General features: G+C 38.9%; 1 protein-coding gene across 1 annotated transcript in view; it reads right to left on the reverse strand.

Annotated features, from left to right (window-relative positions):
* Positions 1-2521: 2521 nt before the first annotated feature.
* Positions 2522-13813, reverse strand: part of MED15 (mediator complex subunit 15) — a 28427-nt gene continuing 17135 nt past the window's right edge. Inside the window, exons 9-18 of the mRNA XM_035340959.1 lie at positions 13437-13556; positions 8137-8279; positions 7814-7941; positions 6787-6921; positions 6321-6384; positions 6099-6165; positions 5564-5724; positions 5195-5361; positions 4216-4314; positions 2522-4101 (exon numbers count right to left, since the gene is read on the reverse strand). Of these exons, the coding sequence (XP_035196850.1) occupies positions 3965-4101; positions 4216-4314; positions 5195-5361; positions 5564-5724; positions 6099-6165; positions 6321-6384; positions 6787-6921; positions 7814-7941; positions 8137-8279; positions 13437-13556 (1221 nt within the window). The 3' untranslated portion in view covers positions 2522-3964. The remainder of the gene's footprint in view (positions 4102-4215; positions 4315-5194; positions 5362-5563; positions 5725-6098; positions 6166-6320; positions 6385-6786; positions 6922-7813; positions 7942-8136; positions 8280-13436; positions 13557-13813) is intronic.

The raw sequence follows: 13813 nt of genomic DNA on the forward strand, positions 1-13813 counted from the left end.
TTAAGTGAATGACTTTTTTTTGAGGGTGGGAAGAATGAGCCATCACCCTGGAAACAAAGGTCCAGTTCCTATTTCATTATGAATGCTAGACATTTTAAAGTCATTGTTATCTATGATACATCATCTATTAATGTAATCCCTAGTCTAGAGACATGGCCTAAAGTCTATTGGTCTGAAGGACAGCATTTATTTGGCTGCACTGCACAGAACTCCATGTATTTAGTAGGTTGTCCAGATGTGACTCACCTTATTCCATGCCATTTTAAAGCATCTACAGGACTCCATCCTTCAGCTTAACCTGCATGCATATTCAGCTCCCTCAAAAGTACCATTCATTGAGGTTGCCCTCCAACTGGGTTAGGGAGACCACATAACCACTGCTTTGTTTCTTTAGCAAAGTAACAAGTATACAGCTGCAAATATTTTTATTCAGTAATCCAGAAGTTACATGCTTGTCTAAACTGTCACTCAGCAACACTCCTAGAAAAGCATGAGAACTTGAAAAAACAGAAAAGTCACACCTACGTAATACAATCAGTTGTTTATCACCAAGTTTACACTAGTTTGAGAAACCCTATCAAAGTTATAAATAGGTCAACTCCTTTCAGTCCCCCACTCTTCCTTTAAAAGCAGGACTGCTTAAAGAATGAGCCAGGTAACTTCAGAGGGTTAAGGAGAATTAAGAGAAAGTAATTTCAGAATAACTGAAAAAAGAAAATTAATGTCCTGTCGCTACCCAACAGGAATCCATACGAGGAAACTATACTCATTACAAAAATTACCTTTGCTTATTTATTACCAGTCCCCCTTCCTCAAAGATTCACGTTACCATTCAAGTGGAAGGGACCTAACAAGATAGTGCTTTTTATGATCAAATTTTGCCTGTAAAAAGGGTCTACAAGCAATAACACTATTTCCTTTGTGCAAAATAAACTAGGTCAGAAAAGCTGTTGCACACATAAAAGAGGTGTGCTTTAGTTAACAAATCTGGAAGAACAGGAACAGCCAACACCACAGTATCCTTGGTTCCAGGAAGAAAAACTCTAATTCACTCAAACCAACAAAACTTTGTGGGGTAAAAAGTTCTCACTGAAGCTGAAAGTCTAGTCAGCCAGGTAGGACACTACCACATGAGCAAATGAGCTCACCAGCAGGACAAGAACTCTAACTTACTACTTTTCTAACTGAAAAGGAAATGGTTTCAGGCAATCACAAGAACATTTATTTAACAATCAGATCGATAGCCACCAAGTTATAAAAAAGGCAATTTTGCCACCAATGAAAGAAACTAGTGAATAACCTTGTTGAGAAACAGAGAACTAAGGCTATTCGAAGTAGTCACCTTCAACCCATTCTTGAATTCAACACTTTTATTCTTCATCTTGATTCCTTATGACTGCTTTGACCTTTTACACTGTACTTTTACAACAAATGTTTCAGCTGCTATTACCACTTAATTTCAAGTAAAGTCTGATTATGACTTCATTTTGTACACCCTTTGTTCAAGAAATGAAAGGATCAGGCTTCCATATTTTTGATTTCACAACATACTTGTCTATTTCTGAAAGCTACGAATCCCTGAGTTGTTTGTAACATGCATTTTCTGAATTGAATTTTGAAATCACAGTGCCCCTGACAGCTGATAAAGTACCCAAACATTAATGATACTTTATTCCCAATTTGGTGGGATCCTTTCCAAGGATTTGGGAATAACATTGTATTTATTTATTGCAGATCTATACCAGCTTATGACAGTTTGTCCATCAACAGAAAAGAAACCCATCTATGTTGATACCAAGCTATTAACCTGATCTGCTGCAGCCACATGACCAACTTCCAGTTTTCAATATTTGTTTCCCAAGTTTCAATATTTATTTCCCAAGTTTCAATATTTATTTCCCAACTTTCAATATTTATTTCCCAAGTGAAATGTTGCACTATGGTAGGATGCCCACCCCTCATTGATCTCTCAGTGTAACACCTTGTTATGTCTTGTTTGAAGGAAAACCACAATGACAGCTTTGAAAACTGCACTAAAAGAAGTATTGTAAACCTGATGGACATTTATCATATGTTTTGCATCCATTTCTAGATATGTTTTAACCAAATTAAGAAAAATTCTATAAATGTCTGTTTTGGACTGTAGCAATAGCTTTAAAAGTCTCCATCCTCATTTCTTAGGTTATGAGGATTATGTATTACAATAACCAGACAAAGCTTTTGTGACGTGAACACCTCTCCACAAGAACTGGATTGATGCCACTGCTTCTTTTGCTGCAGTTATGTACCAGTACCTGTTAAAAAGCTACATCCTTTGTAGACACCATTACTAATCTCTTGACCAGGTCTTCCAATTCACCATGAGGACAGTAAAGATAGTGTTGCATGGAACAAAGAGCCATTTTTGATTTCTTCTCCTGACCTTCAAAGTGTTTGTTTTCCCTTACCATAGAACAAAGTAACCATCATCCAATGGATGCAACACAACTGGTATCTGAGGATCAACATGGGAAGAGCAGTATAATGTTAGCATCCAACACAGGAATAATAATAAATTTATTATAATAGAAACAAACAGGTAACGCATTAGTTCATGTACAAAATACTGATAGCATTCTGCTGCCTCAGTCAGTGCTTACTAAGTACCCACATTTAAAAAACATCCTAGAAGTGATGACATCACACAGATTTACAAAGGTCATTGCAGTTTCATGACACTACGGTAAGAGAGTCCAGCTACTCTTTAAGGTTTGCTGCACAGTACAGGGAGGTGGAGCAGGATGTAATGGGAAAATCTGAAATTTGAATTTTTTTATGCACTAGGAAGAGTGAACAAATTACAAGAATGTCTGATGAACAATCAGACTATGCATGAATTTATAGTTACTCATGGCAAGTGTTTTCATTAGTAGTGCCCAACCGTATAGCAGCTGGTGACCAGCTTGAGTGCCCATCATTGTTCAAGGCACAAAATATTAGCTGTCAGTTCTGCTCCTGTTTCTTCCTTCACTCTCAAAAGAAAAAAAAACACCATAACACCATGTAGAATGGAAGCATTTCCACTAAACTGCATCAACCCCCCCCAGTAAGCCAGATGCCTTAGAGATTGATCCTATTCCATCAGTAAAAGACAACATGTAGCTACAAGCCTGTTGGATTGATTTCTGGTACTAGAGCTTTAAACTGTTGTTTCCCCACCACCACCGCCTTTACACACACATACTTACAGGGGAAGTCATTGTGCATACTAGTATCTCCTCTTTCTGATCACCTCATTTTTGGAGCAAGAGAAATGTGGTCCATGCTAACCAAAAACCATTTATACAAAGTAGCATTTAAAACAAGCCATAAAATATTTTTTCTTCTATTTGGTCTCCCCTCTCCCCCAGTATAATTTCCCAGATTTATCTCACATATTTGAGGGATGCCCTTAAAAGGCTATAATTTATCTCATCCCTGGGCAAAGCTAATAGGCAAAAGATTCCTTCCAACACTGGAAGTTTGCAAGCACGGTCTAGCTGCAGCTTATTTATTTCTGGGGTGGCATCAGGTCACAAAACATACAATGCGAAAGGAATACTGGCACTCTGCAAACTGAAGTAAATTAGGGCATTCTCTCCCTGCTTCCTCTTTTATCAATCAGACTCCCTGACGGAAGTCCACAAATAATTTCTTCTCTAAGAAGACAATAAAAACTCCTCCTAATACAGTCTCAAGAACCATATATACACATTTTGTATATTTGAAAATGCTGGCAAAAGTCCACAGAGGCAGAAGAGAAAAAGCATGAAAGCTAAATCTAACACCAGGTTCTCTACTGAACCTGACACCTAGAAACAAAACAACATAAGGCTTCTTTCTTCTGAAGTTACCTCCCCAAAATGCCTGTGGTTTTCCAAAGGCACATGGAAAAGGCCAGCTTTCAAGACCTTATTTCTTGATTCATGACTTAGCAAGTGAGATGTTATGCAGCAGAGAGGCAGGCTTGACGAATACTTTGTGCCCAGGTGTTTAAGAGTGCTGTGACTGAATGCTTGTCTGGAAGTTGCAATAGTTTTGAAGTCATGTACCGATACACCGACTGCAAGAAGGGATTGGCTGCTGGAAAAGAAGATAATGGATAGAATTATAAATATATACACACACAGTCCTCACATTTCCCCAACACTACTGCATACACATGCCCCCCCAAATGTAATGCTAGCATCCTCATACCATACTGTCTAGGGTTTTTTATCCACAGAGGGCTCTGATCAGGATAGTCTGCTGGAACGCTGAGCTGTAGTGGTGGGACGTTTGGAAGATTCTTGTCATCTAGAATGTAAGCACACTTCCCATCAGAATAAAGCATGTTTTTCTGTATGGACATTTTTTTCATACATCATTCAGCATGGTTTCTAGCCTCTGAGCCCCAAAAAGGAACCAAGGTGTACTTTTCCATTTCTGCTGTACAGCAATTGCTCACTTTAACAACACTTAATTTCTTGGAAGGAAAGCCTGGCAAAACACAGCTCCATCTCTTAAGCATTTCTGCACATTGCCATACATTTCATTAGCAGACCTTCACTAAATTAGACACCTCATTTTTGAGAATTAGGTGCCTTCTGTACTAACATTAAGTTGAGAACAGTTCAGATTTCTCATACAATGGGAGGAAAAAGGATCTGTTTTGCTTTTGGATTCCAATGGGGAAAACAAGTTCACAGACTGTAACGCTTTCTTCATACTCAGCTGAGATAGAAACAACAAAGCTGTAATCTGAATTCCTTTTTCAAACATATAACGTTGTCAGTCATCATTGGTACAAACTGAGGTAGACCCTTCCAAAGATTAACTCACCATTTCTCCAGCTCATTGGAGATAGAACAATTCTCACATATCAACACAAATCAAGTCAGGAATCAAGACTGTTGCTAGCAATAAGTAATTTTCTAGACATTAAACGAGTTTACTGATTTCAACCCTTACTATGAGGAAAGGATTGTTTAGCATGAATAAAATTTCCAGGCATTCCCTGAAGCAGACTGTACGGAATTTCATGATTAAGCTGCTCTATAATACTGATAAGTACAGACTTCATGCAGAAGTCGCAGGTCAGCAAGATTCGAGACTAGGCATAAAAAAGCCCTTCAAATTTCTAGAATCAAGATCAACAGTTCTTTCTGAATTCAGCCCTTTGTGTCTTCTTGCTTACCTAGTTTGCATATAAGATGAACTGTGCCATTATTACTGCAATGGGAGGGGTCCAGGTTCACCAGGAATTTAGGATTTAACCTTGCAACTTCCCCTTGTAAGACATTTGGTATGGTCTGTCTTTCATCCTCTTCGTATTTCCGCTTTCGAGGGGAGATAACTGGGGCCCTATGTAAAACACAGTACACAAAAGAATTAGGTTCTAAACATTATACCAACACGTTTGTCAAATATTTTACAGGTGTAAAAAGGAAAAAGGTACAACTCACACCTTGCCATAAACCCATCCATTCTCTCAATAGTTTGAATAAATATTTTTTTTTTCTTAAAAAGGAACATTTAAGACAGACATCTGGTTAATGATACATACGTGATCGGTGGGCCATGAATTGCAGTCATAGCTGGCATAAACGTACGGTAAAGGGAATGGTTGAAGACTGGTGAACGGATGTTGGCCAGGACAGCGTCCAGAAGTGGCTGACACAAGTACTGCTGTTTGGTGGGGGGCACCGGGGGAGGAGGTGGAGTAGGCTAAAACACAAAAGCATCACCCTTTCTTTTAATAGTCACCAAAAATAAAAACATCTCTACAACTTTACAGCAGTAAACTCCCAATGCATAAAATGCAAACAATTCTCAGAACTGCATGCAGTAAAATTAAAGACTGCATTTTCCACTTTCAGAAGTCTATTCTGAAATCAGCTGCAAAAATTCATGGAAAGAATTACTCAAATATTTGCACAAAACACAGGAATTTGAAAGCTCACCTACATGGTGATTTATATGAAGCTTGCCCATTTTTCCTCCCCATTTTCTTATTCTGTCCAACCCTACCTGCAGTTGTAACAGCATAAGCAACATAAGAATGAATCACTTATCTTTTGCTAAAGCAAAGCATTACGTACCACAGCCATATCATTCTTCAGCTTCTCCAGAGCAATTTCGCATTTCTGCAGTGTCTTCAGAGGGCATCTGCAGAAGAGGAGAAAGTCCATCACCACAAACTTAAGTGTTTCTAGTGCCTGAGCCCCCCAAACAACTTTACTGCCAACATGGCTGGATGCTGAACAATAAATTTCTGGAAGAGCTAGGGATCCTGATGTCCAGACAAAATGAAAAAAAGTTACCGTTTTGAAGGGTCAGTCAGGATATCTAAGAGACTCTTCATTTTACTCAGGTCTTTCTTCCTATCTGAAATAATATCAGAGAGACAAACATTGACTACAAGAACAGCTTCCACACTTGCAGACAGAAATACAGGATGCTGTTAAAAGTGAAAACATTAGCCAACACTGAAGAAAGTAGTGAGGATCAAAGATCTTTCATCTCACCATAAGTATACCCATTGCATAAGCTCTAACAGAATGTGTCCCAAAAACATCAGAAGTGAAGGAAAACTGGTGGGAATTTAAGGATGAGGATTTTACCCACTCTTCACAGTAAAATCTTTACAGTCCTGGGGAAGAAAGAGTAACTGTCACTGTCGTTTTTAATCCCTGGAATAGAAACCATCACAAAAAGGCAATGCACTGCCTCTTCCATCAGAAGAGAGAGTTGACAGAGAAACACAGGACTAAATACAAGGAACCTCACCTTCGTTTTTATCTATTTTATTGATCATCCTACGGAGTGGCTCAATGTATTTTGATAACTGTTTGAGTTTCTCCAGATACTGTTGCTCCTCTGACTGGCTAGAACTGGCTGGACTCATGACAGAATTTGGATTTCCTGCCAAGAAGCAAAGACTGCATGTCACATGGATGATAACAGATAGTGCAGAACAGCGTTCTCACGGTTCAGACTCTAGATTTGAAATGCAGAAACTCAAAAGCATAGCTCATGTCCAATAAATACACCTACAATGTGTCAATATTTAAGTGCTTGTCCAGTCCTCTCATCTTTTTGTAGAAATAATGTCGGACAGCAGATGTTACAGGCAGAACAGCAACTTACTCTTATTACATTTGTATTTTTTTCCTGAAAAGGTCCACATTTTCATATATGTATTTCCTAGGTCCTCATTTTGCCTCACTCTGTTGCATTAAGCACTACATCAACACTGAATTTGCTGCAGTTTCCTTAAGTCCATGCTTTCTAATCTGCAGAGCACATAACACTGGTATGAGAAGGAGCCGGTATGTTACTTCAGTTCACAGTATCAAAAAGTATTTATTACAACCAGGGTAGAGAAGTGCACAAGTGTCACAGTACACCTAGGAAGGTGTTTTAGAGGAAAGCAGTGATGAAGCGCTTGTATTCTTTACAACTTCAGGCCATTACTAAGGGCCCCTTTTTGCATGGAACCAAGGAATCGCTACAGTTCTAAACACTTGCTCAATTAAAGAACGTACCATCCTTTCTTTCAGAACAACGGGGAAGTTGGAAAAAACTACTATATAGGTTCAGTGATGAGAAAACAGGTTTCAATTGATTTAAATAGGAGATAATCATGTTGTGTAGTATCATACATACAACATGCTCACTACTTGCAATGCTGGCTGTTCATCAAAGCTCTTTAAAGCTTCAGTCATGCCAAATAGTAACTGTAATAGTTCCTAAAAACCTGTTATCAAAACATACCCCAATTCCTGGTCTGCATTACAGACCTCACGTCATTTACCTGGAGTGTTTAAAGGACCTGGGGATGGGACGCTAAAGTTCTGAGGTGTTCGTGCAGCTGCTGGGCTCTGGGATGGTTGTGGAGATGGACTGGGAAGAAAGCTGCTGGGTGACGGAGCTGGACCAGAGCTGAAACATAAGAGTAAATTTTAAAAGTGAAAAATAAAATAAAACCTGCGAGAGCCTAACAAGGAAGCATGATCAGCCTGCAAACAGATATGCTTTTAGTAAGCACTGCTATGACACGTTGGATGCTTCTGAAAACTTCACCTCTTCACCTTTATGGTTTTGACATAGGTCTTCAAAAGTTACAGTCTAGCTCACCTCACATTTGAGTTTGGCTGAGAAGTCGGTTGGCCTGGCTGAGGAGATGGTTGTGGCTGTGGTGGTGGAGGCATTGATTGGGGCGTCTGAGCTTGCTGGACAGGAGATGGGGATGACATCATGGTAATATTGTTCTGGCTCACCTGAAACAAGGAAAAAGAGTAAGATCAACAACAACAAAAGGGAGCTGATGATGGGAACCTAAATTAAAAGTTTATCTATGGAGAGAAGCATATCCTCAGCCCTATAAGAAATGAAAGTGTTAGTTTCCTGTTCTCCTCCACAATGAAACAGTCTCACCTGTATCTCTCTTGAGGATATTATGGCAGTACTTTATAACAACTTCACTAGAAATAAACATTAAAACTGCATGCAATGGGATAACTGTTTCACATTTCCCAAACGAACATGTTGCAGTTAAAGCATTAGAAGTGCCATCCAAAAAACTTGTGCTTTATTAGAAATAGGGTAAAGAAAAGCAGGGAAAAAAAGACAGTGCTAACTTGAGAATTAACAGCCATTAAAAAAAAAAAAATCTTATTTTTTTGGTATTTTGATTACAGCCTTCAAAGGTCTGTCAGACTTGTCCATAGCTTCTCAACTGGTTTTCTTCAAGAGGAAAGAAAAACAATTAAGTAAACCAAACCACTACCATGTTGTTTAAATATACAGCTTTGCAAATCTGGGTGGAATGTCTGGATGGAAAAGTGTGAAGCAGCTTTCTGACCTTTGGAGAATGACAAGGTATGCCTAAAGAACAAAAAGACAAATAAGGGATTTTCAGAACAGCACCAAACTCCAGGCAACCATGAAGTTTAAGCTGCACACTATAAAGTGCAAGAGACAGATGACACTCAGATTAGAGCAACCACTCACATATGTTCATTTCATGGTCATTTTTTCCCTTCATCAATTAGAAACAAACAAAAAATCCTATACCAGCCAGAAACACGGTATAGTGATGCAGATGTTACGTAAGCATGTTTGTTTAAGGCACAAATAATTCTTACATTTTTATGTATGTAGCCTTAGGTCATAAGTTACGTTAGCCTACAAGGCCATGTATTGTGACTCAGTAACTGATGCATCCATTCTGTAAGTCCTTGATTAGCACCTTTATGAATCAACAACTGTTTCCATCAGTATAAATGATTTTTAAGCAGAGGTCCCCTACCAGCCCCATGCACTTCATGGGCACTGCAAGTTTAGTGCTGTCCTTCCTTGGTTCATTACCTATCTTTTTTTATTTTCAAAAAACTTCATTAGCTCCGTTATCTTCCCAGCCTCTTCTACAAAACTAACATCCAGAACAAGATTCGTTAACAACCTGCGTTTCCTCAGCAGTTGGAAAAACATTTCTGAGACTGAAACGCATCATCTGCTTCCTACAGAAACCAACCACGTCAGCACCATATAGAAGCTAGGATGAACACTCCAAAGAGCACTCCCTTTATTTTTAGCAATTCTATTTAACATTCTTCTAAACAGCAAGTGATTTAGAACTTACCCATAGAGATGCTGTACCCATTTCCATTAAGTCAAACTAAGATCACTTTTGAGTGTTTTAGTACTTCCGGAAAACCAGGCCCCTTTAAAGTGTCTCAAGTTGGTTACATAAAATTACTTCTGAAAACTTAAATCCTTGTGTTTTAGGAAGGAAGGAAGGAGAAAGATTGCATTAAGGTTTTTGCCCAGATTCAAGCCTCTGTATCTCCTTCAACACCAAGGTCTCTTCACATTCGTTTACAAATATTGCAGAAAAGCAAAGAAAAGCAGCACCTGACGCATACATAAGCATAAAATACATTAGTGCTGTCATCTTTTTAACAGCATTACCTCTTCTCATTGAGTACATGCAGAGGCAAACAGCTTTCCTTCTTGCAACACGTCTCTGCCGGTTTCATTTCAGAACTCTAAAATCTAACATCGAATATAACACAAAACTGTGCTATTTTCAAGAACTTGTACTCAGAAGTATGCAGATCCAAACCTGCCTTATTTTTCTTTGAAAGCAGTTAATTTGCTACACAATCATTTCAGATGTCTTTGTATGGTTTAGATCTAAAGACACCTTCAGCTTCAGATTTCCACATTGTTTTCAGGATACACGTTGAGAATATAAAAATGTAATGAAATTTCAACTTCTAGGGAATGCTCTTTACAACTGACTCCCACTAACAAGGAGGGAGAACGAGGGAAGTTTAGCCTCAATAAATTAATTTAGGTCCTCATTTAACTCCAAAGTTAAACCATGGTTACTGGACCATTTGTGTATCCTTCATCTTCAACATATATAAGGTAACACCTTGGTATTTTTTCCACTGAAGGATGGGGTTTTATGCATCTAAACGCACATTCATGAACAGCTACCACAGCCCACTGAACATGAGGCAACCCTGCAGTGACCTGATCACAACACCAAAGCCTAGCTTTGAAGTCCTGCCCTAAACTTATTTAGGCTTGCATGATGAAGTTTTGCGCTCAATAATATTCACTAAATCAAAGCTATTCTTAGTGTTTAGAGTATAACATGCTGGAAGATAAACTTTGCTATGAGCCCTACCTCCACTTAACTGAGTGTCAGGCAAAGAACAGCACTCAGTACAAAGCGCTAGTGAGTCTTTCAGAGACTCTCAGTAGCAAGCCAGTACAATATGCAGAATCCAAAAGCAAGGAAAAGGAGACTGCAACAAGGAAGTAATGGGTAATGATGAGGAAGAACAAACTTTTAGGCTAAAGTAAAAATCTAGAAAGCATTTTAACTACTGTACTTACAGTTTCAATGTTAAGCCAGTAAGCACAGCCTTGCCTACTCTGTAGTAAACTGGGGTTAAAGTTCACCATTATGTTGCTCTGTGGGACAAAGCAAAACCTCTGCAGAGCTCCAAAAGAATTCAGATACAGGTTTCCATATTCCCAGCCAGGACAATATCCCTTGCTTTATTTAAATATTTAAATCAGTCTGACTTTTTCCCCTAGATTTTCAGTTTGCTGAAGATTCCCGCACCAACCATAAACTGGAAGTCCATACTAATGCAGACTGCAATAGATTTGTCGGTAGAACATGGAGGTTTTGATGCTAGAAATACAACAGAGAGATTGGGATTAATACATTAGTCATTTAATTGCTAAAACAAAAGCTAACTATTAGATTAACCTTTCAAAATTCCTATCAGTGGGTTTCTTGGACCAATACAAATATTGTAGGAAACTTTCCTCATCTATTCAAGAAGTGCTGAATTTTTTTTTTTTTAGTGTTCAAGAACTAATATTGTTGGAAAAAAAAACTAATAGCAAAAGAAATCAACAACCAACTGAACAAGAAGAAACCACTGCAGAATTAACTGAGCCACATGTTAAAAGGACAGACAAGAAGTGTGTCAATGTGGGATAAAAACAAATAGCCACACAATACTGACATAACATCTAGTTCTTCTGGTGAAAGTGATTCTTCAGTGTAATACCAAGACTCTCCTCTGAGGTGAAAGGACATTCAGAACCATCTATCATGAAGTCTAAAGACTTTTTAATACCGTAGTCAAAGAGATGACAGACTCTTAGATGAATAATAACCAGATGTATGCTACAACCATTTGTCTCCTATTGTGAACAGCTTCAAGAGCTCTGATGACAAGGTAATTAAACATATCCAACAGACAATGTTATTTAAGCATTTACAAAACTAAAGAGGCATAAATAACATTTCTAAATTCCAATTCACCTAGAACCTGACTAAATGTTTTGGCACAGAGCACTAGAGATTCACACTGACCCAGAGCTATCAATTGCATGGCACGTCAGGCTGTCTTTAGAACAATGCTTCCTACTAACAGAAAACAATGACTTACTCACTTGTCCTACCACATGTTTAGGAGCCATTTCCATAAATATTTTTTTCTTCTTCTGCCTTCTTTAATTGTTCAATTTTCTACAACATTTTCACAGTCCTTGGCATGTTAAGAACTCTCCTTATTTTCTGACTCTCTTGGTGTCAGAAATCAAAGCTCCTCAACAACCACCGACATGGCAGCACTAAAAGGTCAGCCTACAGCACTGAACGCTTTACTAGCGCCCTTCTGTTGTGACTTAAACGTAAGCCAATCTCATACTTAAATATCCATCAGAAGGCCTCACTGTCAGTCCAAATAAGACTGTGAATACTTCGTACTGGAGGTGGTTGTCTCAGTGTACATAAACTGCTACAGCAAACAAAGCTCAATTCTCCTGTGATTCAACAGCAATGTCTGGGTTTGATTTCAGTTAACATAGTTACCTGGACAGAAATGACTGACCATCTGAAGCCAGAAATGACGGATGCGCTTGCCTAGGCCTGCGGAATCTTTCCAATCACAGTATCTACCTAGCAAACACCTGACAAGAAAAGGCTGTGCCTACTAAACTCGAAATAAGCAAACATGCAAAAGTAAATAAACCTTCACTAAACCTATGAGCAAAAGGCAGCAGTGTTAAGAAGTAAAACAGGTAAGAGCTCAGTTCTATTTCAGTCCAGTTCTCCCCACTCCTGCTCTCCTCCTCCTGTCCCTCAAATGAAAGATTTTGCTTGATAAACGTGGCTGTGAGGTCTTTACATCAGGACCCACGCCATGCAGATGCAGTACGCTGATCTCAAGGATCTTCCAGCAACAGCTGGCTAGGTGCTGACAGCCTGCCTACACAGCTTCTTCTCTGGTACAGGTACAAGTGGAGCCCTTTTGGAAGTTCACAGGTGCGAAGGAAGACAACAGTTCCATTTCTCTTGGTCTCTGATTTACATGCCAAGATACTACTCAAACTGAAACAAGACAAGTTTATGATTAACAAAAGAAGCTTTTTTTTTTTTTTAATTGGTTGGAAACAGCAGTGCTCAACCAAAGAGCAGGAGTACATGATAAGTTACATCCAAGATAAACTCAAGCGCTATACTGCAGTACTGACTTACAACACTCTGGAGACTCTCCTAAACGCACACTTGTGGAATTTCAACAAAGACTAAACAGAAACCTGGAAGTTCTAAGTTGTGACTTGAATCAGTTATAAACATGTAAACGTTCTACATGCTAAAATAAAGATCTACACCATTTTAGAAACGCTTTATTTGATATCCCATGCCATCAGAAAACGTGTTGTTTAAAACAAAAAAGGATCCATGAAAAACCTGAAGAGCCCAACACCCTAACACCAGCAAGTTAGTTGTTCCATGAAAAAGTGAACTTCCCCTTGCCTGAAAGCAAGCGCTACATAATCACGCATCGAATGCTCTGTGCAATACCTGACACAATGTGCTTTGACTCAGTAAATACCTGTGGCATTTGCTGTCCGCCCAAAGGAATGGAGCTTGGCGGTGTAGCAGACACTGCGGTGGTAGGCGGGAACCGTGGTCTTATTTGCATCCCACCTCGGGCCATAGGTGCGGTGATCATCTTTGAGGACAGAGGGACAACAGACAAAAGTAATCGCAAAACAAGAAATGCAGTGCACTGGCAGGATGAGAAGCACATGCAACCTCCAGGAATTAGGGGGAGGGGGAGCATGAAGGGAAGGTTAGTGAGCTTTTCTCTAAAGGTTAACCTAACATGCTAGCTTATAAACCAAACTCTTTTTTAAACCTTTTCTATCCATTTTTTAGAAAGCACCTAATGAATTCTAGACATCTTGATAGGAATTCTATATATCTTGA

This window comes from Oxyura jamaicensis, chromosome 15 (genome assembly GCF_011077185.1).
Source record: "Oxyura jamaicensis isolate SHBP4307 breed ruddy duck chromosome 15, BPBGC_Ojam_1.0, whole genome shotgun sequence".
In the NCBI taxonomy this organism is placed as follows: domain Eukaryota; kingdom Metazoa; phylum Chordata; class Aves; order Anseriformes; family Anatidae; genus Oxyura; species Oxyura jamaicensis.